Here is a 25,374-nt window from a genome sequence, read left to right as displayed (position 1 = left end):
ATGTAGTGCGAATGTAAATTGATACAGCCACTATGGAGAACAGTATGGAGGTTCCTTAAAAAACTAAAAATAGAACAACCATGTGACCCAGCAATCCAACTACTGGGCATATACCCTGAGAAAACCATAATTCAAAAAGAGACATGTACCACAATGTTCACTGCAGCTCTGTTTACAATAGCCAGGACATGGAAGCAACCTAAGTGTCCATCATCGGATGAATGGATAAAGAAGATGTGGCACATATATACAATGGAATACTACTCAGCCATAAAAAGAAACGAAATTGAGTTATTTGTAGTAAGGTGGATGGAACTAGAGTCTGTCATACAGAGTGAAGTAAGTCAGAAAGAGAAAAACAAATACCGTATACTAACACATATATATGGAATCCAAAAAAAAAAAAAAAAAGGTTCTGATGAACCCAGAGGCAGGACAGGAATAAAGACGCAGAGGTAGAGAATGGACTTGAGGACACGGGGAGTGGAAACGGTAAGCTGGGACGAAGTGAGAGAGTAGCACTGACATATATACACTATCAAATGTAAAATAGATAGCTAGTGGGAAGCAGCCGCATAGCACAGGGAGATCAGCTCGGTGGTTTGTGACCACCTAGAGGGGTGGGATAGGGAGAGTGGGAGGGAGACGCAAGAGGGAGGGGATATGGGGATATATGTATACATATAGCTGATTCACTTTGTTATACAGCAGAAACTAACACAACATTGTAAAGCAATTATACTCCAATAAAGATGTTAAAAAAAAAATAATATGGTTATATCTGTAAGTGCCAAAAACTTATCTGGTAGAATTCAGCAGCCAATTCTATGTTTATTAATATAAAAACATAATGTCATTTACTATAAAGCAGATCTGGCTGCTGAAATTTTAACGAGATACAAATAAATTAAACTCTCAAACAATTACTAAAAAAAAAATCTTAATATAAATAGGTATACTGCATTGTGAATAAAAGCAACAAATACTAACGGTTTGATTAAACTTTCAGCTTTCTAGAAATCTTTGTGCGTCACAAAATTACAAATTCCTTGACTTTTAGTTATCTTCAATAATGAATAAATGAGAGTATATCTGAGAGTGAATATAAATGAGAGAAAAAATGAGAGTATTAAAAACCATGAATAATACAAAATTAGTTTAAATTAGGTCTAGACACACAGATTCCCTGCCCACTTGTATTTACTAATTGGCCCTTACCACAACTTTCTCTTCTACCGCAACATTCTTTAAGTGGGCATTGTTTACACACACAGAGTTTTTGCTCCTATGCCCTTCCCTGGACCAACTCAACACTGCCTAGGCACAGCACAAACAGAATTATATTATCCTTTCTCTGTCCCCCAGCATCTCCTAAAATTCTGCCAAACTAGACATTAAATCAGCTATGGGAAGATGAAAATGCTTAATATTCTGTAACTTAAATAAACTAATTGTATTTAATCCAGAATTTTATGTAAATATTTTCAGCCCCAGAAACCTTTAATTAGCATATTTTCATTTGATAGTTCAGAAAACTGAAGCTCATAAAGATGTTAAGTGGTCACCTAAGCAGTGCCTCACATCAGCATCTCGCAGTAATTTAGAAATATTGAATAAATAGTACTTCCCTAAATATTAATAAGGGTGGGTTGACGAAAGTATCTTGGCATAAAAGCTATCCTGCAAGATAAATGAACAACCTATTTCCTACGGTGTTTGGAAACATGCAAATCTAGTTAATTCTAGATGCAATTTTAAATAAATAGCAATAAGTAACATCTGCAGCTAAAATGCAGTATTTACTATGTGTCAAGCTCAGTTCAAAATATTTTTTTATTACTTCATTTAATCTTTGCATCATGCTTGAGTGGTAAGTATTATTATCTTCCTCCTTTCACACAGGTGGAACTGAGGCACAGAGGGTTAGGTCACCCAGGTCACCAAGTCAGCAGGGAAGGCAATCTGCTTCAGAGTCTGCACACTTAACTGCCGTAATACGGTGTGTGTGGCATCAATGGATGATTTTTATTTCTTTAATCTGCAGATGTCAAAAAGTATATCTACTCCAAGGGTTAGACACTGACAAAGGATTGTCACATGATGTCTGTTAAATATTAGAATGGATCACATCACTATCAGAAAAGAAATCTAAGAACAAGAAGGATACTTGTAAAATGATACAGCTAAGGAAACTTAGACTGCAGACAGATTACCAGCTGAGAAACCATTGTAAATCTCCTTTAAACAATGGTGTCAGTCAGACAGTAAGCCTAAGAGGCAGAAAAGCAAGTATCACTGGCCCCTGCAAATAGCAGCTGTGGGCAAATATACTGATAGACATGCATGGGTCTCTTCAGGCACCTCCATGCTCCCTGCCAACATGAACATGAGTAATGTACCCATGCAAGGCTTGTCCAGGCACATGTATGTCCCTGTGAGTACTGGGAGGAGATTGGAAGATTATTGCTAGAGATTAAACCTGGATTAATATCTGAAACAATGAACAGATAATTCAGATTATATATTTATTTTGTGACCAGAATTAAGTAAATATTATCATAGCTATGTAATCAGGGAAAAACTAACTCAGGTGAAGTTCAGTAAATACTTGAATAAACTGCCAAACTGAGCAAAGAATGAATCATTTAGCATCATGATGAGTTTTGGTTAAATATGTGTAAGCCAAGCTCTAATTCTTTAATTTGGTGACCGTTTTTTCTATTTCAGATAACAGTTTATTCATTCTTTAGCCTGTTGCATACTAGCTAGTAAAGAGAGTCAGATTACTCAAAAAGTAGAGGGTACTCCAAGCTTCCACAGGAAGGATCAAGATACCAGCATACATCAGCTTTTAGGGAAGAGAATACCTAATAAAAGCCTGGTATTTCCTTATTCTCTGGGAAGATGAGGCACACTGCTTCAATCAATTCATACACTTGTGGCATCTAAGAAAAAGTCTATCCCATTTAAGAAAGAGTTATCAAGATGCTAAAGAAGAATAAATTCCTGAAATCATATCTAGCATGTGGTTATTTTGAAAACCACTTATTAACATAGGCAGAACACTCTATGACATAAATCACAGCAAGATCCTTTTTGACCCACCTCCTAGAGAAATGGAAATAAAAACAAAAATAAACAAATGGGACCTAATGAAACGTAAAAGCTTTTGCACAGCAAAGGAAATCATAAACAAGACCAAAAGACAACCCTCAGAATGGGAGAAAATATTTGCAAATGAAGCAACTGACAAAGGATTAATCTCCAGAATTTACAAGCAGCTCAATATCAAAAAAACAAACAACCCAATCCAAAAATGGGCAGAAGACCTAAATAGACATTTCTCCAAAGAAGATATACAGATTGCCAACAGACACATGAAAGAATGCTCAACATCATTAATCATTAGAGAAATGCAAATCAAAACTACAATGAGATATCATCTCACACCAGTCAGAATGGCCATCACCAAAAAACCTACAAACAATAAGTGCTGGAGAGGGTGTGGAGAAAAGGGAACCCTCTTGCACTGTTGATGGGAATGTAAATTGATACAGCCACTATGGAGAACAGTATGGAGGTTCCTTAAAAAACTAAAAATAGAACAACCATACGACCCAGCAATCCCACTACTGGGCATATACCCTGAGAAACCTATAATTCAAAAAGAGTCATGTACCACAATGTTCATTGCAGCTCTATTTACAATAGCCAGGACATGGAAGCAACCTAAGTGTCCATCAACAGATGAATGGATAAAGAAGATGTGGCACATATATACAATGGAATATTACTCAGCCATAAAAAGAAACGAAATGGAGGTATTTGTAGTGAGGTGGATGGAGTTAGAGTCTGTCATACAGAGTGAAGTAAGTCAGAAAGAGAAAAACAAATACCGTATGCTAACACATATACATGGAATCTAAAAAAAAAAAAAAGGTCATGAAGAACCTAGTGGCAAGACGGGAATAAAGACGCAGACCTACTAGAGAATGGACTTGAGGATATGGGTAGGGGGAAGGGTAAGCTAGGACAAAGTGAGAGAGTGGCATGGACATATATACACTAGCAAATGTAAAATAGATAGCTAGTGGGAAGCAGCCGCATAGCACAGGGAGATCAGCTCAGTGCTTTGTGACCACCTAGAGGGGTGGGATAGGGAGGGTGGGAGGGAGGGAGAAACAAGAGGGAAGAGATATGGGGATATATGTATATATATAAGTGATTCACTTTCTTATACAGCAGAAACTAACACACCATTTTAAAGCAATTATACTCCAATAAAGATGTTTAAAAAAAATATATATATACATATATAAACAAATCCTTACATTTAAAGGATAGAAAACAGGAAACCAGATGAGGGATTAGCTGTGAAGAGCCTGAGACATTATAGTGCAGGAGATGCTCTAGTTAGTTAGGTTAGGTTTTTCAGGCCTTTTCAGAAATCCTGAAAAGGAAACATTTTTTTCTTTGCCCTCCCAAAGCTTGCCCATCACTACGCCCATTCCCTTCACAATACCTAGGGAACTCCTATTGCTTACTTGGGATAATTTCTAGATTGAATGAAGGGCAGAATCTCGGAGTCTTGACTAGATGGAGGAAGTAGTAAATCTCGAAATCGTTCTGTCAAAAGAAAAATAAACAACAGGCTATGAAAAAAGTCATAAAATAATTTCAAAATAGAATTATTTCCTATTCTTTTAATTTCTTAACTATTTTGACTGCATATCTTGTATTAGAAATTTACCCACCATTTTATGTACTACCAAAATAGGTTTTTATTTCACTTTAATGACTATGCATATTTTTCTAATTAAGATATCATAACAACTGCATATATAAAAATAGCAAGTATTCATTAGTATAAACTAATACTAAAATCTTATAATTGAAAGGTTAGAGGAAACATATATGGCCAATAAATATACCAAGAGATGCACAAACTCATTAGTAACCTGGGAAATGAGAATTAAAACCACACACCATAAGATAGCATTCACATTATGTGGCATTCAATTGACAGAAATTAATCTCACAAGACCAAGTGTTAGGATTGTATCAACATAAGCTCTTATGTAATTCTGGTGGAAATGCAAGTTGGTGCAATAGCTTTGGAAAACAATTCAGTATTATCTTTTAAGTTTAACTTTTGCATACCCTATGAGCCAATATTTCCTTCCCTAGGTATATACTCTGCAGAAACTTTCAAATATGTCTCAGGCAGCAAGAAAAAGAATAGTCATAGCAGCACTGGTCAGAACAACATAAATGGAAACAACTCAATTGCCTAGAAACAGGAGAATGGATAATTTGTGGTATATTCACACAATAGAATATTCGTTGAAGTGAAACAATGAATTCAGTTACAAATAAAAACACAGTGAATCATATTAGTATGATGTTGAGTGAAAAAAATACCAGCAGATTACATATACAAGAATATTATTTTTTGTTGAGTTAAAAACTAAGCAATGTGTTATTTGGGTATGTTATATATGAAACAAAGAAAACCAGTAAAAAAAGGGATGATATAAACAATTCAGGACAATGGTTATCTTTTAGAAGGAGTGAGGGGATGAAATAGGAGAAAAGCAAAAAGGCAGGTGAAAGAAATTGTTAATAAAGTCATATGTATTCATTATAGCATCATAAATCAGTTTATGAATGAATGAATGAGAGCCAGAAATTGTCCAATGATGACAGTGGGTCATGAACCAAGAATTTGATTAATACAATTCTATACTCATGAATTCATAATGAAAGAAAGAGGGAGAAAGGGAGGAAAAGAAAGAGGAAGAGAAAGAGACAGGGAGGGAAGAAGTGAGACAGGAAACGGAAAAGAAGAGAAGGAAAAAAAGGAGTGTGGAGAAAGGAAGAATCCTCAGTTCTACCTTAGAAATAGTTAAAACGAAAAGCTATCTGCACTGATAGAGTAATCTATCACTTTAATACTGATCCCACATTTCTAGGATTAGATAGTCACTATCTCTAGAGTCATCCCTAGGGAAGGCTTCCTTGATCCCTCCTCCTTCTTTCTTTCTTCCTGCCAAATCTGGAATAGATGGCCCTGCTGGGTACTCCTAGTACACTCTGTGCTACGCTCTCATAGAATCTATCATATTACATTTTTACTGTTATATACATTTGTCTATCCACCCCTCCCCCTCCTCCTAGTAGATGGGTATTGTGGCACCAGGATGCAGAACACTATCTGATACATATTAAGGTGTTAGATAAATATTTGTTGAAAGACTATTTCCGACTTCCATTTTTACTGGATACAGAAAACTGCTTGCCAAGGTTAACCTTAATGCCTTTTAGAAGAGCCCCACTGGTCATCGATCAACCATAAAAAGCCAGGGGACCTGTACTCCAGCCTTGACAGAGTCACACCATCAGGCTGAGAACAGAGTACAAAGCTGAAACGCTGCACTGCAGTAAATCCATCACTAGCAGATGGTGAGCAATTTCCACAAAATACTGAAAATCTACACTTGATGATGACTCACCCTTTCCAGGCTACTGAATAGCCAGACGTTAAACATTTGTGAGTACAGGGGTTACCAAGTATGGCTGAGAAGCGGGATGTGGATTTTATCCTCATATTTATTAAAATAGATCGAATCAGATGTTTAGCTGACCTCTACTCTGCATTTTGTTTTCACCACTCTGACAGTTCTTACAATACGCTTGGAGAGGAACTAAGAAAATTCAAACAGAGGTGGCTGTATCCTACAGTCTACAAATCCAAGAAAGCATACTTTATTTTTTTCTCCTTTAGGCACAATTACTCTTTAATTTTTCATATTTTTTAAAATTAAATTCTATTATTAACTGATATGCTGCTATTTTTCATCAACAAAATTAATGATTATTTCAATGAATGACTAGTCAATTTTTCTGACGACATGACCCATGCTTTTCAGTCTACTTGCCAATTTATGTAGCATCCCATTAAATGAGTGATTTGCAGTGTTTCTCTTTTTCCTTCTTTTGCCCCCCATTTATGCCTTTCCTAAAATGGGTCTTGAAAAAATAAAACCAAAACCCAACAGCAAATATGAACTTTACACATCAAGTAAAGAACTGTTCAATCAAACAGCTATATTCAATATGATATATCCTTGGGCGCTGAAAATTAATATCAGTTCAAGTTTTACTGAATGTTTCCCAAACTGATTTAAATGCAAAGGAAAACCAGAATTATTAATAAAAATAACCATAATATAATACAGCTATAGATTATCCTTGCTTATATAATCATAAAACTCACTTGATTGTAAATCTGGAAGAAAATCTCTGGAGATGACATTATACTGATAAGACTAAAAAACAAACAAAAAACCACCCCCTACACACACAGCAAAAGTAGCATATAAGAGATCATTTATTAAGCTACCCAAACTATGAAATCTATAATTAGTATTCCTACATCTCGAGCATCCTTTAATCTGAGCATCATAAATTCAAGGAATACCAAGTGAACATGAAGACTCTTGAGTAGCTAGTACGACTGTCAAAAAAAAAAAAAGTTCACATATACACAAACAGAAAATATACACAGTACCTTAAAACTGTCCTTTTAAAATTTTCTATTTTTATACCATATTTATAAATTCCTAAATGAGAATAATTAACTTTTTCCCATAAAAGTATAATGATTGCTTTTTTTTCTTTATGTGAATAAAAATAAATGATAAAAATTATCTTTAGAAAAGTCCAAGTGAATGAAAAATTGTTTCAAATGCTTACATTAATCCTTCTTTAGTCTCCTAAATTTCAGCTATTTAATTAGCATCTCATTCTTTATCTGATGCTAAGGAAAAGACCAAAATAAATTGACGTTTCCTTGTTAAATAGCAAAAATTCTAAAATAATGCTTCTTTTCTTAGAGTAAAATGTCACACCAGCTGATCTGCTTTCTCAGTAGGCCCAAAGTCTGTTTCTTAAGAAAATGGCAGTTATCCAAAAACTAGAGCTCAGTCCTTTCACAGGGCTTCTTAGAACAATTTCATTAAAGCCACTGAAAAGAACCAGAGGATTTTCTGCAAAGTGATATTTTGATGAGTTGACTAATGATGTGATAATGTCTGACCATAATTTTCTACCAGTAGGGGATATATCTTAATTAACACAAGCTTTTGTAGCCTTTCACCCACTGTTTCTTTCTCTCATTCAGTGAACAAAAGGATTCTCAGGCAACCAGACCTGGATGACATGCTGCACACAATTACATTAATTTGGGTTCCCTGGACAACCAACTGTGAGACAATATACTTATTTATTTGAAAACAAAGATGAGAAAACTAAAATACTCTTTCCAATTTTAACAAACTTTTTTGTACATTTACTGTGACTCAAATTCTTTATTTTCCCTTTAGTGGAAAATAGGCAATCTGCAATCCTCCCCAACATGCAGAATGTAACAAAAGCAATAAAAATTTGCATAGCAACAACAAACAGTATGCATATATATTCTTGGAATGAGAAAAAATAAAGTCTTCTCTCTACCACTATAATAATAATGAAGAAAAAAAGCAAAAAGCACAGTCAGCAGGTAGCCTCCAGCTGTCAGTTACTTCAGAGTCTGCGTTAGGTGCAGGGGAAATGCCTTTCCCAGAGCAGCTCAAATCCAGTGACTGAACAAGGCAGGGGTAGTTTAGCTGTACACAGGCAACTCTGATGGGCAAAATTTCCTCCAAAACTTCCTGCCACTTTGGCTGAGGCTTCATAGAGACTACATGGTGGTTCAAGTTCTTCCTCTACCCAATTTCACTGCCTTCCTCTTCCCTTCACAGGTGTTGATCCCTAATAAGCATTTTATATTCACAAATTATTCTCAGAATCAGTTTCTGGTGAACCCAACCTGCAACAGGTGGGCTTGACAGACCTCCACTTTGTACTTAGAGCTCGTAACTAAGAGTTTGCATGCTGCGACTAAGAAGTCCGCATGCCGCAACTAAGAAGTCCACATGCCGCAACTAAAGATCCTGCATGCCGCAACTAAGACCCGGTGCAGCCAAAATAAGTAAATAAAATAATTTATAAATAAATAAACATTTAAAAAAATTAAAAATAAAAGTAAATATTAAATTTATTTGTCTTTTTCAAGAAAGTTGGTGATGAACATGCAACTTGAACAAAGTGTTTGTATCTTGCCATCCATCCTGGAAGCCATAACAATTTCACTGAACACATGAAAACACTCAAATCTGTTGATAATGAATCAGCATCTACTTCAAAAGTTATTCATTATTTTATGAAAAGACTGGTCCAATGATGATAATTTAACACATAAATATGTAGAAGGTGCAGTAGGTGATCAATGTCATGAAAAAAAAGTAACTTGACAATAAGTGGGATCCAGGTGGCTTGGTCTTTGTGCATAGTGCCAAGCTATTCATCAAAAGATAATAAAGGTATTCTAATTTTATAGAACTGCTCAAAAACTGACCATTAATACATGGGAAGGTGAGTTGGAGTGAGAAGAGATTATATTCGAAGTGTCCACAAACATCTTAAACTCTCTTACCCTCCTTCCACTGATTGTCTATCTCAACATTCTCTACTGCAAGGCAGAGTTTATCCCCCAAGGGTCTCTAACTTGTATTTTCATGTTAGGAAGAACAGGTACTTGTTTCATTTTTCTTTTTCTCTCCTAACTTTCCTTTCTGTACTCAACTTCCTGTTCTTTCTTCTTCTTGCTCTTTTTTTAAAAAATGAAACTTAATCCCTTCCAATGAAAATTCTTCTCTCTCACTTCTCTAGTCATTTTCTACCCACTCCATTTACTGTATCACAAAAACCCAATAATATCAATAGTTCCCAAAGACATCCTTTTCTTTGGAAAGGAAATTATACAGAAGAAAGGAAGCTGGTCAAGTCCATGTTCTGGTTAGTGAGGTAGGGACTGGAGGCGAGCTCTTCAAACACATACACTTTGACAACTTTTATACAAATACAAAAGAATGGGGTCTACCTATTGGAGTTAAAGAAGAAACAATGGCATGGATGAAGAGGTAAATTTAGGACTAACAATAAGACATGAGAAATGTTCCTTTTTACCTAGAAGTACAAAACACCAAGAGTAAATTATGAAAAAAAAAAATACAAAAGAGGAGAAAAAAAGGAGATTATATTGATAAGGGGATTCTGACAGTGGCTAAGTGTATTTATTCAATTCATGCATTCTGGAATTAAGGTGGATCCAAAGACCCACTGGGCCTATGGTGATACAGACTAAAGCCAAAACTATTAACTTCCTATAAGACCTTACTGGTCTACTGTAGTAAGGTTTTGGTTCCTAAGAAAATGGTGTCACCTTAGAGTCAATGTTTAGTTCCCCCAAAGTTGAATATTTCTTTCACCCACGCACAGTCACCCCGCCAAATGGCTCCAAGCACCCTGCCAAATGGCTACAGGGTAAGAGGATCATTTAATAGTTTAATTTTTGACATGTAGAAGGGTTTTTTCTCAAAGGGACTTAACCATCCCTTTATTAAAGGAGTTCACAATCTATGAACTGACTCAGATCTAGGAATTGGATGAAGGGCTGTGACTCTCTACTGAGATGATTCCAGTTATGCCTCTGTTTGCCAATCCTTGAGTTTTCTTTTCATTTGTACAAATCAAGTAAGACTTTACTAGGCTGTCCATCTACTTGAGTCCTAAGGACACCATGGTCAGTCAACACCAAAGATCTCAACAGGTCAATCCATTCTGATCACTGCTCTGGACATGCTGCCCATAATGGTAACCACACCCAGCTTGACTTTATCAGTTAAGTGCTGCCCCATAACCCCTGCCTCTCAGGGACCTCATCATCTCCACTGAGTTCAAGAAGCCCAATGATAGCCTCTCTCATTTGTCATTCTCAGCCTGCAAACTGTCACCATAGAGCTTTTCAAGGATTCTAGAATGCCTATCACCAATGTACTTCTCAAATCTGTAGTGAAAGCATCGTTCATGGGCATTTAGTTAAGGGGTTGATAGCCATCATATATAATAAGTTCTCTTCAGCTTTCCAATCTCTCTAAGGTATTGGAAAACTTCATCTACAATATATCTAAGAAGTCTATAAGCATATATACCAAAGAGTTGAGAATAAATATGGTTAAGGATTTGAGATGGAAGTTTAAAAGGCATTAACTTTTATTTTATCTGTATCTTTGTATTTTAAAGAGAACTTATGTAAGAGTATCATTTTTAAAAAGATAGATGTGTATACTATCACACACACACACACACGCCTTCAAGGGTACTTGTCATTTACATTCCCTACAATACAGCTTTTGTAACACTATCCACTCCTCTACCTCCTGAGGAAGACATAACACTGATGCAGAAACAGCATGCATGCACACACACATACACACATGCTGCTTAAAAGAGAAGGTACAAATTAATATTTCCCATAATATTTAGGAAGTACTACTTAAATATACAAACAAAATTTGCATATTTGAAAATATTTTTTTCAGCAAACATTTATGATCATGTACTAAAACTAAGGCACCAAGTTAGGTCCTCAATAAACTAAAAGTCTAGTAAGGAAGACATATGTGTTATCAAAAGAGATGTACACTGCAAATAAATAAGTGATAAACGTGTACTCTAACAGTCCAGAAGAATAGAACCACCAACTTTGCCTGGATACATCGGTAATAAAAAGCAAAAGAGGCAGAGAGGTTTTATAAAAAAGTGAAAGAAACCAAAGAGAAGTCCTTCTTATCCATGATGTTAGATGAAATGAATAATTTTGCTAGCATTTTTGCTGTCTTCTATATAATCAGTTAAAGCATCCTTTATTCATTTATTCACTCACTCAACAAACTTCCATTAAGTACCTATTATTTGTCACACACTATGAACAAAACAAATTGCAATTCTCAAGGGCAGCCCTGTTTATCACAAGGAAATGCCAGGACAACAAAAGAACTGCAATGCAATTACAGCCATGATGGGGCTCAGGGCAGGCTGCCCCAGAATGTGCCACTTTGGGCATGTGGATTATTCCAAGCTGAAGACAATCAAGGCCCAACAGATGCAAGAAGAGCTTCTTACCTCCCGCTTAACTACCTAAAAGAATTTAGATAACGGGCCTTACCAGGAAGAGAGGTATTACCAGCCATAACTTTTCACAACAGAAAGACTTATTTGCATGGCATGGGAAACATTTATTTACCAAACATTTGCTCTTCCCATCTTCCTGTGGATTGTCTTCCTCCCCTTTGAAGACCCCTACCTGCTTCCCCTTAGCTCAGCATGGCATATAAGTCTCAATTGCCTAACTGCCAAGAAGCCTCATCTCTTTGGGGTTCCCATACATACAAAATTAAATTTTTTTTTCTTGTTAATCTGGCTAAGGTCAATTTAATTATTAGGCCAGCCAAAGAATCTAGAAGGGAAGAAGGACAAAGTTTTCCTCCCCCTATCTACTTGAAAAAGAATTTAGAATATAATTACAACATTACTTAAAGAGGGAAAGAAAAGCTGTTCTCCTAGGGATTCAGAGAAATTAATGGTTTGTCAAAATTTGGTGTTTTATTTTCCTGAGGAAAAGAAATATGCACACTAATCTTAGAAGAAACAAATTACTTCAAAAAATGAGAATTAAAGGGCAAACTTAGAGAGAAGTACATCCAAACCAACTAGAAAGATACGGAGTATAAATTTTCCTTTTCTGAAAAGTTTAAATCAAGTAAATGTTCTTTATTACCATGGTAACTCAGTATTGAATAACAATAGTTGCTATTTAAAATATTGCTTTCAAAGCAACATCAAAGGCATTCAAATTAATACTATTTTAGATAAATCAGAAAATCTAGCTGCAGAGCAAGAATATTTTCCTATTAAAGATATATAGACTAATCTTCTGTTGATAAAATTCAAATGGAAATGGACTAAGATTTTAGAAGAAAAAAACAATCAGCTGCATGCTCTGGTTATATAAAACTACCTTCTCCACAAATATTAAGGCCAATATCAAAGGAATACAAAAAAAACAGAATCTTATACTTGTCTTATCCAAGGGGGGAAAAAACAAGTCCACACTTGTAACTCAGAAGATAAGAACATAGAGCACAATATATACAACCAGAGCTAATAAATGAATACGAACACTAATAGGTGCTAGAAAGAAAACAAACATAAAAATCCCATATTTGGCATTTATCCTCCACAATATTCCCTGTGATATTTTCTCAACTATCCCTCAATTAATCTGTTATCATTCCTACCCTATGTGGAATTAAATTATCCACATTTTAGGATATATTTCTCTGAAAAGAATTATACAGCCTTACATCAGCAATGAGCTGGTAAATGAGAAAATTATATCAATGCAACACGTTGTAGGTGAGGAAACTAAAAACCACACTGCCTGACTGACTGGCCCAGGGCCATATGGCTAGCAAGAGGCAAAGAGATTTAAAAAGAAAACAAAAACAGAAACAAAAACAAACCTCCAAAACTCACAGTCAAGTGTTTTTTCCACTGCATTATATTGCCTCATTCTTGGGAGAGAAAATACTGTACTCCCTTTCCTGGCCTTCCCCCTCTCTTATTTTCTTCTTGCCTAAGGATTACATAATAAGAGAAAAACGCAGCAAGGTCATATACAATCTGTGTGCCTCCACAGCTGGTACTTTCAACAGTGTAAGGTCTGGAGGTAGGCCACGCAGTATTACACAAAGAAAAACTATTTAATGGATGCTTTTATTATCAGAGCAAGCCCAGTGATAAAAGTCTATTCCTTTAATATTCATTATTCTAGTTCCTACTTGTTAAACATATTATTTTAAAAAAAATCAAAAAAATCAGCTTTTGAAAGAACTGCAAACAGACTTGTTGGCCTCTAAATACATCAATGAATCAATGTCTGTAACTGGCTTTCTTATAAAATATGAGTTCTATTGCCACTGAAGCTAAATACAGAAATTGACAGGGTGAAAAAAAAAAAGAACAGAGGTTTAAGGAAGGTGAAAGCAAGTAACAGAGGTATTTTCAGTTGCACACATTATTGCTACTAAGCTTTCCACAATCTACCTCTTAAGGAGAATGTTTTCTTTTCATTTGTCACAGCAAATGCACTTTTTTGACAACGTTGGCGTTCAACAAAAGAAACACCTCAAAGTGATCAAGGCTCAGCTTGATACTAATTCAGTTCCTGCTTTCTGCACAAACTCAATACCCCCTGGGTGCATATTCAAGGAGGAATAGGCAATTTTATCCAAAGAAACTGGAGGGTTTTTTTAATGTTTTTATGAAGTTCTAACCCAAAACCCTGGGCAAACACAATTACTGGCATGAAATACATGGTCCTTTGAAACCTATCAAAACCAACCTTCCAGTGGGAATCTTCTCTGTTCTTAAATACAGGACCTCCTGGTCAAAGACCAAGCCTATGAAATGATGGATTAGGGAAGAGCAACAAGCAAATATATGAATTCACTTCCTTCATGAGATTGTTTCATTGGGTAAATTTGAGTTTCCCCCCTTCTCTCTGGCTTTTTTATTGCATGTGCATTCTCGATGCCAGGACTGCTTATCCTTCTTTTAACCAAATCCTGTCCAAGATTTCAGGACCAGCTAAGATTCCCATTCCTTGAAGAGGCCTGCACAAACTATGCCTACCAGTGATAACCTTTGTTTTTATTTTCAGCATAATAAGGTTAGGTACTGGAGCAGAGATTCTTAATCTCCTGTGGACTATACAATGAAGTCTAATTTGTTTGGCTGGGTGTTGAATATTCTTTAAACAACTGGCTCCTACATATCTCTGCAGCCTTATCTCCTAATATTTCTAACTATGAATTCTAAGCTCAGCTGCATTAACATCTTATTGTTTGCTATGACATCATGCCTTTTATGGCAATGTGTTCTTTCTTCCACCAGTGCCCTTTTCTGCATAGAAAGCTCCTACTTTAACCTCTGTGTTCCAGCTCAAATGCACCTCATCATGCCCACATAAATTTTCTGATTTCCTAAGGCAGAATAAGTTAAATCCTCTTAAAGAACCCTAGTTATATATCCATGAGAGAAAATGTCAATATTTTGCATCCTCACCAGCAATAGATACTATCAATAAAGAAAATCTTTGTTAATTGATAGATGAAATATGGTATTACAGTTATTCTAATTAACATTTATTTGAATATTATTATGATCTACTCTGTTCACATAGTTTATCCATTTCTTTTTGCAGCTTATTTCTTATTGAACTAAACAAGCTCTTTATATATTGAAGGTTTTAGTGTGTATTTACTATAAATTTTTTTGGTTCAATTTCCTTTTATTTTTTGGCATGATTTTAAAATTTTTATGTAGTTAAATCTACTTACTTTTCTCTGTGAATTCTTCCACAATAGAATGCTCTTTCATAAGGAGAGTTTAATTTCTATATTTTCTTCTAATGCTTTTACAGATTAACATTTTTATGTTAAAGTACTTAACCTATCTGGAAGTAATTTTTGGTCGTCTGAAGTAAAGATTTAATTTTTTTAAATAGTTAAGTGCCAAATGCTTTAACTATTTACAAACTAACACTTCATATTGATTTACGGAGCTTCCTTTATCATATGATATATATTTTCATGTATCAAAGGGTCTGCTTCTAGGCTATTTTCCTTTGTTAATATATTTCTTGTCACTTTTGCTCTAGTGCCACAGTGCTTAAACTTCTTGAACTTTATAGGAGGCAGTGTAGTAAATTATAAATTAGCACATCCTTTAGCATAATATGAGCCTGAGTTCAAATCTCAGCTCATCCACTTAATAGCTTCATGTTCCTAGGCATATTATCTAGCCTTGTAAATTCTTAGCTTGTTTGTAAAATTCATTTCACTTTATAACATGTTTAAATAGAGCCAGTCCTATCTTGTTATTCAAATTTTTCTAGATTTTCTGGTTACTCATTTCTAATTGTTTTCTTATTCAGTTTGTTTATGTAAAACTTCAAGTGCTGTCAAAACTTGAGTTGAGATCAAGGTATCAATTATCTTGTGTTTAGAGGTTAAATTTATTTTAATAAAAGTTGCAAATCAGTGACTTAATCTTAAAAAAAAAATAGTCCTTCCAATGGTTGACATATTTGGCTATTTATTGACCTCTTTCACCTTATAAATTTATTTTCCCCTTCTGAATATTTATAGTAGTTTGTTTTCTAAGAACTAGGGGAAATTGTGCCAAGGAGACAAAAAGGGAAGACAGATGGATTTGTTTTCAGATAATCATGTGAGCCAGTAAACGTGGTTGAAAAAGTCAAAAAAAAAATATTATTTTTCTTCAAATAATATTTGAAGTTTTCTTCAAATAATATTATTTTTGATCTTGAGTTCTGATTTTAATTGAAATTATATTAAGGCTGTAAATTATTTTGGGAAGAATTAAGAGTTTTAAACATTTTGCCTTTATATCTAGAAAAATTGCATGTCCCTTTCAACTTTTCTATTCTTTAAAAAAAATCTTTAATTTTCTTTACATCACTTGATTCTCGGTTCTCACTGAAGTTATATCATTTCTTTTTCCTCTGTGACTTACTGTTAATATGGAAAAATAGTGAACACCAAATGGATGCCTTTGATAGGCTTAGGAAATTTTTTGTTAGAAGTTTACATCATACAGGTCAAGACCTCAAATAAATAAATAAATAAATAAATAAATAAATAAATAATACAATTAAGAACTTCTTTTTAAAGGATGATTTGAAAAATATTGCCTTTGTTTCTGCTCTGTGGAAGAAACAAGAATAGGAATATTTATTTATGTAAATTGATTCCCAGGCCTAAAAAAAAAAGAAAAAGATAAATTCTCATTTCTATTGAGTTTGCATCTTAACCTTGTTTGTCTTTTCCACTATGTTCGCTGAAAACTCTGCAAGTCTGTATGGTTGAGTACTATATCTCAACCAGCAAGGACATGATATTCCAAACCACCACTGAACAGTCCACCATGCTAGCAGCAGCAAAAGGTTTTCACTGTTATTGTGAAATTGTAATGTCAGAGGAATACATCACAAATAAGAAGAAGGGGCTGGGAGAAGAAAGGATGACAAATCACTTGACTATTCCTGAAGGACAGTCGAACCCTTAAAATGTATTTTCTTATTTGCTCCAATCAGAGGCATAACGTTCTGCTAGATATTGTCATTGAAAATATTGGGATATGCAAAGTTTTCTATGTGGACCTTCTTGGCTTTCCCTTCCTTCTAACTATGTGGGTAGCCACATCTCAAGACATTTTACTAGTTTCTCAATACAGTGCCAACAAAAAATAAGATTGCCTTCTATTTTTAAGCTCTTCATCACTCTACGACAGACCATTTTAACTTTTCACTTTATTATCTATCCAAAGTATATCTCTTGGTGTTCCCTAGCATTCCATGTCCATAATTTGTCACCTCCAAATTTTCTCAAAATCTCATTTCATGGAAGAGTTTAGTTTTTCCATTCTATTTATATTTGTTTATGAAATCCCACCCTTCTTCTCTGTTAAAGTTCAAAAATCATAATAAGGGCAATAGCATTTTCACTAGACTCTATTCCCAAAGTTCCCTTACTTGATTGCCTTTGAATCCGTGGAAGATAAGTATATTCCTTTGGGATTAACATACTTAATGTCTTAGGTGTGTTCATTTGGATGACCCTAAAGAATACTGTCTGTGTGATTATAATCCATTAAGTTACCATTTTGCTTTAAAAATTACAATTTGTTTAGAATACAGGAACTATATTCATTTAGCTTCCTTTATAAAGTGCTTAGCAATCACATCAAACAAATGAGTACTTAAAAATGTTCCTCATGATAATGATAATGGCACAGAATCCTTGTCTTTTTGGCTTTGGAATTATTTAGTCCGTTACCACCAGACTAGCTTGGCAAAATGACCTATTCTTTCTTGACCACCCAGTACATTACTGTCATATTTTTGACATTGCTTAAGAAATTATGTTACCAAGAAAATTCCTCACTATTCTTTTTTTTTTGTTTTTTGGCTGCGTGGGAGGTGGGATCTTAGTTCCCTGACCAGGGATTGAACCTGTGCCCCCTGCAGTGGAAGCACGGAGTCTTAACCACTGGACCACCAGGGAAGTCCATCACTATTCTTATTTTCCTTAATATTATATAGTAAATCAAGCAGAAAATAGTAGGTAACAGAGAATCCAAACTTAGGAACAAACAGTTCATAATAAACACATAACAATCCATGCAAAAAAACCACTTTGCTATAATAACTCTACTTCCAGGTCCAGAAATTATATTATTTGCTTATTTTCAAAAATAAGAAGTAAAACTTTTTATTGGATAAAACCCCCCAAATTTTGTATTTTCCCTCTCTTTGGTGTTGTAAGATAACTGAACTAGAATAAAACTTAATGAGTAGTGAATTCCAATCACTTACTAAGCAATCTCTATATTTTCTGTGGCATTATAAGTGAACTATCATCTACTAAAAAATGACAGCATAGATTTCATGTTCATACACCAAGAAACCAAGGGGAAAACAATTTATCCTCTCTCCTGAGAAAAGATGGGCATTTATATGGTAATACAAATTTCTCATTTCCCTGATAGAAAAATTTCCTTGACTTCTGATACTATGAAATATGCAATTTAACCACAGCTCATATTTATTGAATGATTTATTATATTGTGATAGCAAATGAGTTATGTTAAATTCCATTATATTAGCTAATTAATAGTCCTCAATGATTTCCACATAGACTTACATGGCGCTCAAGTTATAGTGTTTCATTATACAAATAATACATACTTTTTAGGACATAATATGTTAATCCTCACCCTTCCCTAGGTAAATAGGTATCTATCTATTTACCTAGATAGATACACAAGTAATTGCATATGTATTTGCTACTCATCACCCCCCGCTAATAAAAGGACAGATCAATATAAATTCAATCCCTATCAGAGTTCTGGGGCAATTTAGAAATACGAAGAATTTAGAAATAGGCCCATTTGCTATGTGCTTCTCTTTGTACACTAACTCTCTCTACTTACTGGTCTCCACTTTACTCAGTAATTCACAGCAACCTCTACCATCCTCAAACCTCTTCTCTGCATTTTCCCAAAAAGGTGGTTTTTATCAAGTTAGCAGTGATGCCCTCCCAAAGTTATTGTTCAGTCCTACTTCTTTGGTCACCATAGACCATTCCCTCCACAGAACATTTTATCTCCTCAGCTTCCTTGATGCTATGACAATCCTTTAATTTGGTGTCTTTGTTTCTAACCTGGTCTTTCTCCTTTCCAATCTGTATAAAAAACCAGCAGGGGCACCCATATAAAGTACAAATTTGATTTCAGTTCCTGTTTTAAACCCTTCGATTTTTCACCAACATCTTTAGGAAAAAAGACCAAGCTTCTTAGTAATTCCTACAAGCTCCTCCATAACATGACCTCTGGATACCGTCCCAGCCTGCCTTCCAACAGCATGACATTTTCCTGACTTTCCATGATAATTCACCCCTCTGTGCTATATTAGTCAAGCTATTTTTCTCCCTGGAAAAATCTCCCACTCTAGACAAGTCCTATTTTTCCATTACACTCACTTTGGCCCAGAAAGCCTCCCAAACCTCCCTCCCAATGCATCTGCATCCTCCATTTTGGTGAACACAGTATGACATTATGTATCTGACCCCTGCCCCACTTACTGGTGATTTTTCACAAAGCAGAGGATACACCTTCTTGCTTGCCTACCTGTCTTCTCCCCTTCCTTCCTTCCTTCCTTCCTCTCTCCCTCCCTTCCTCTCTTCACTTAACAAATATTTACATTTATTAGGAACAACCATTTTAATGCACCCTTGAGTACAACGGTGAGCAAAAAGAGATACAGGTCTCTATCATGATAATGCTTAGAGTATATCGAAGAAAACTTGTTACACCAATGATCACACTTTGAATATATAGTTACCAATGGAGATAATTGCTCTCAAAAACAGAAATACAGTGACGGCAGCATATAAGAAACAACACCCAAAATTGAGGTGTCTAGAAGGCTTCTCAGATGAAGTGGCTCCTGGGCTATGATTTAAAGATGCTAGGTACCTACGCGGGTAGGGGTGGGAAGAAGTGGTGGAGAGCATTACGGCTATATGGATCATGATATATATATGGTGGGAGGTAACAAGGGAAACAAAAGGAACAGAAGAGCCAAGGTGCTCTTGTGCAGAGAAGAAAAAACTGAATCAAGATAAGAGTAGGTCAGGGTCCAAGCAGGGATGCCTTTCTAGGCCACTGTTAAGGGTTTTTTGCTTTATCCGAGGAGCAATGGAAAGCTATTAATGTGTTTGAGGCAAAAGCAGTGATTTAATTGGATTCATGCTTTGAAGTTTCTATGGTTACAGTGCAGAGAATAGATTGGAAGTGACAACTATAGTGAATTTAATCAGGAGTGGACCAATGCTGGTTAAATCCAACTCCCCACATGCTCAATAGCTAATCTGAAGAAGTGGACCATGCCAGGAAAAAACTCACAATTATTCTGACTTCTCTCACTTTAAATTTTGGATCACATATCCCAGTAGGACTCTTGGCACAACTCAGAGAGGCCATCATGCTTCACTCATGAATTTACTATTTAAAATGATACATTACACTTTCTTCCTTCTCCTCAAAATTCAAAGTACTTCTCCCCTTCCTCATTCTCAGTGAAAACCTTACTATTTATTTCACTAAGAACACAGAAGGAGGGACTTCCCTGATAGTGCAGTGGTTAAGAATCCACCTGCCAAAACAGGGGACACGGGTTCCAGCCTTGGTCCAGGAAGATCCCACACGCCGCGGAACAGCTAAGCCCGTGCACCACAACTTCTGAGTCCGCGTGCCACAACTACTGAAGCCTGCGCCCCTACAGCCCGTGCTCTGCAACAAGAGAAGCCACCGCAATGAGAAGCCTGTGCACCGCAACGAAGAGTAGCCCCTTCTTGCCTCAACAAGAGAAAGCCCGCACACAGCAACTAAGACCCAACGCAGCCAAAACTAAATAAATAAATAAATATATTTTTTTAAAAAAAAGAAGGAATCAGAAGACAAATCCCATTCTTCTCACTCCAAGTCCACCAACCAATCAGTAGCCATGCTCTATAACCATCTTCTCTTGTCTTCCTATAAAGCATGAACTGCCCAGCTGCCTTACCTGAGGTCAACTCCTCCACTTGCACATTGTAATCTAGTCCTTCTGGAACCCATTAGGAGACCCTCATGGGCTTTGCTCCTACAATTATAACCTCTATCTCTCCAGCATTATCAATGTTTCCATCTCTACTTTAACCTTATTATTCATATTGTCCTTAGACATATATAAACATAATAGTTCATATTAAATATATAAGTGTATATATAAAAATATATAAAATACATGTATATATTTATTTTATATGTACTCCAAACTCATATGTGCCTTGTCCTTATATCCTCCGCCCCTTCAACTACTGCCCTATTTCTTTACTTCATTTTATATCCCAACTCCTTAGAATTTGTCCAGAGGTATTTTGGCAAATATTTAATAGACGGGTCTTTAAAAAATGTTTTTAATCCCTACCTTATGGTGTTTGTCAATTTCTATGGAATGAATACTCACATTGTGGATGATTTAAAGCTATCAAACTTGACTTCACTGAACGCAGAGTTGGAAAATAAGCACCCTATAACCCAGTGAGCTCATAGGAGCTGGCCCCAACACACTGGATTTATCTATACTTACCATCTCCAGTTCTTCTCTTACTATTATTATCTCTTGAACCCACCTCAATCAGGCTTCTGTTCCCAGCACTGCACTAAAAACACGATTCCTAAGGTCATTAATTCAGCCTTCATTTCACTCAGATTTTCAGCAGCATTTGTTTCAACTGGTCCATTCCTCATTTTTGAAACACTGTCCTGTGGTGTCCAGGACTCAGACTTGCCTGGTTCTCCTTTTACCTTAGTGGCCATTCCTTCTTAGTCACCTTTGCTGAGCTCTACATGTTGAAATGCCTCAGGACTCAGTCCTCTGTTAGATTTCTTCTCTATCTATACACATTTCTTAAACTAGTTACTCTTGATGGAAGAATACCACCTCTTAGGGGGACTTTTGAGAGCTTGTGGAGGCAATTTGGTTCTCACAATGATGATGAGAAGTTACTGATGGTTAGAGAGTAGGGGTCAGAGACAGCAGACATCCTGCAATTTGTGGAGAATACTGTGCAACAAGAAATTGTCTCACTCCCCATATGCTTTTCAAATGACTTTCTGGACATTCATGTACATGAAAAACTCATTTATAATTATAAAAGATGCAAAGTTTTTGCACGATTTAAATATGCACTGGAATTTCTGGGATTGTAACTACCCTGTAAACTAAATATTATTGTACTCTATTGTGTCTAGAACTTAACCAAAAGATGTTCACCATTTTGGAAAAGCACATCATAAAAGAACTGGGGCTCACAGTATTTGACTTGCATTGGGAGCCTGCATTTAGAACTGTTTTATTCATGATGATTCTGTATATGGGTACAAGTCACCTATTTCTTATGACTTCTAGTGTAGTCATGCTTAAGAATTTAAATATTGAATGTAAATCATTTACTATAAATTATTTACATAGCTCCTTTATACTAAGGTATATTGATTTTTTATAAATCATTTGTGTATATAATACCTGTAAATTGAATTTTAAGAATGTAAAGTGGGCATATAAAATGTTATAAAACAAGGTGTTGGATCTTACACGATTGAGAATTACTGCCCTAGGTGACCCTGTCCAGCTTCAAGGATTTAAATCCATGAAGATACTCATGATTCCCAAGTTTAGATCTCTAGTTTAGACCTCTCAAATTTAAAATGTACAAAACTGAACTTTGAATGTCTACTCTTGTCCCCCCAGTATGCCACAGTGTTCTATATCTCAATAAGCAGCAATACCGTCCACTTACTTACTGAACTAAAATCCTTGGAGTTATCTTTGATTCCTAACTTTTTTACACTCCACCTCCAATGCGTCCACAAAACCTGTCAGATACACCTTCAAAATACATCCACTTCTCAAGACCTAGTCTCTATCACCCTATGCGTAACTAGCATTTCCTCTTGTCTAGACATGAGCAAGAGCTTCTCAACTTATCTCCTGATTTCCACTCTTGACACCCCCCAACATATTCTCTACATAGCTGCCAGAATTACCACTTTAAAATATGAGTCATCCCCTAATCAAAATCCTCCAATGGTTCTCCATAACATTTATAATAAAATTGAAGTCTGCAAATGCCTATCATATCTGGTCCACGGGTATTTCTCAGACTTTATTCCTTATAACATTTCCACTTACTCAGTTCCAGCAACACTGCACTTCTTACTGGTCCTTGGACGTAAACATTTGACTGCTTCAGGACGTTTACACTTTCTCTTATCTTTCCCATATATCACTCCTCTCAGTGATTCAATGCTTTGTTCAGAGAGGATTTGCTGACCTTCTAAGTCTGGGTCCAGCCAAAACCAGGAAGGGCTCTATATGATTTAATTAAAGGAATTTGATATAAGGAACTCAGGTGAGGTAAGAATTGGGAAGCTATATTAAAGATAGGGGAGAAATCCAAAGAGTAGCAGGAAGCTACTACCAACCATACAAGCTAGTGAGATATAGGGTGTAGGTGAGGCTACCAGAACCCATAAACCAGGCCCATATGGCAGAAGATAGAACCACCACTGAGGCAAGGCATCTCAAAATGATGATACACCTCCCCCTTCACCAAAAAAATTTGACCTGTTTTTTTTTTTTTGATCTGTTTTCTACAGTGCTCAGAAGTATCTCCTTTTCCTCCTTCTCCCTAAACTCAGTATTTTTTTTTGAAACAACAAAGCAAACAAACAAAACACACACACACACACACAAAACCCTTGGGTTGGCAAACACTAGGTAGTATATATTATAACAAAATGGCTAATCATTCAAATGTAGACTTCAAAATCATGCCTTTTATCTCAATCAGATTAAAATCCAAGTCCTCCTGTAACCCACAGAGTCTGATCCCCAACTCCCCTCTCTGATCTCATTTCCCACTACTATCTCCCTTCACTGACTGTATTCCAGCCCCACTGGGATCCTTGCAGTTCCCTGACTATCCAAAGTTACCCTCACCTCAGGGACTTTGCACTTACTGTTTCCTTTGCCTAAACACACTTCTTCCTGAAATCCACCTGACTTATTCCCTCATCTACTTACATGTCTGTTCAGAAAGTCCATAACTAAATACCTTATCTAAATAGCACTACCACCCTTCATCATTCTTACTCCCTTACCTTTCTTTATTTTTTTCATAGCACTCATCACTATCTAACACACTATGTATTGATTTGCTTTTCTGTTTCTTGGAGGTCTCTACTGGCTAGAACACAGCATTGGTCAGTGCTGTATCTCCAGAGACTAGTGCAGTGTCTGGCAAAGAATAAGTGTTTAATAAATATTTGATTATTACCCAAAATTACACATAGTTTAAATGTTATCTTCCACAGATATGACCATTATAATTTGCTAGTCATAGAAACAACAACAACAACAACAAGAAGTGTATTTCAGGTCACTACAGGTCTCTTCTTTAGGCTGCCTCATTTGCTTCTTGGGTACTCTACAGCTCAGTGTAGCTGATTAGTCTTACATTAGACCCAGGAGGTGGTATTAAACCTGTTCTTTAGATGTGCCCAGGCAGAACATATTTCAGGGAAGAAATAGTCACTGTAAAATATCTCTCAGTCAGTTTAGAGAAGTAAACCTTTGATACTCAACTTCTTAAGCATCTCTTTGGTATTTTCTATACTTACTACTCTTAATACTGAGTAAGACTTAATAATCAATTCTTTTAGAATAAAAACCCAATAATCATTGATTTCAGCAATGATATTCCCAATTTTCCTTTGATAATTATAATTCCATTTTTTTAAGACAGCTAAAACGTCTTTTGAACTAAAGTGCCAGATAGTGGCAGAACTATTTAGTGGTTCTCTGCATGAATGCCTGACATTTTTTTACAAATTAACAAATATTTAAAGTCAACAACCAAGAAAGTCTATTAATTGAAAAGCATCTAACTGGAACTGAACTCTCTGAAGAGAATGATCTTGTTTCTCCCTCAGTGGCACTGTATATTAAAAAAGAGGATAAAATTAAAACTATTAAGTGTTCCTAATAGAGATGGTTGAAATAAATGATGAGATAATCAGATAATCATTTATTTTAATGAGCCACTGACAATAGAAAATAACTTTATGAAGAAACTCAGGAACAATAGCTAGTAATAAGCCATGATGGGGCTCCGGGTCCCCACCGCTGCACAGCAGCCAGGCGGTGCCAGGGATTTGGATGTCCGTGGCTTTGGGGGA

General features: G+C 35.8%; 1 protein-coding gene across 3 annotated transcripts in view; it reads right to left on the bottom strand.

Moving 5' to 3' along the window:
* NOX4 (NADPH oxidase 4) overlaps positions 1–25,374 on the bottom strand; it is a 143,539-nt gene that overhangs the window by 33,593 nt on the left and 84,572 nt on the right. For all 3 annotated transcript variants that reach the window (XM_059929414.1, XM_059929413.1, XM_059929415.1), the window contains one exon: positions 4,545–4,626. In XM_059929414.1, coding sequence (XP_059785397.1) covers positions 4,545–4,626 — 82 coding nt within the window. The remainder of the gene's footprint in view (positions 1–4,544; positions 4,627–25,374) is intronic.

The sequence above is a fragment of the Balaenoptera ricei genome, chromosome 8, assembly GCF_028023285.1.
Source record: "Balaenoptera ricei isolate mBalRic1 chromosome 8, mBalRic1.hap2, whole genome shotgun sequence".
Lineage (NCBI taxonomy): Eukaryota > Metazoa > Chordata > Mammalia > Artiodactyla > Balaenopteridae > Balaenoptera > Balaenoptera ricei.
The sequence above is the reverse complement of the archived record's forward strand: the minus strand, read 5'-3'. Positions and strand labels throughout refer to the sequence as shown.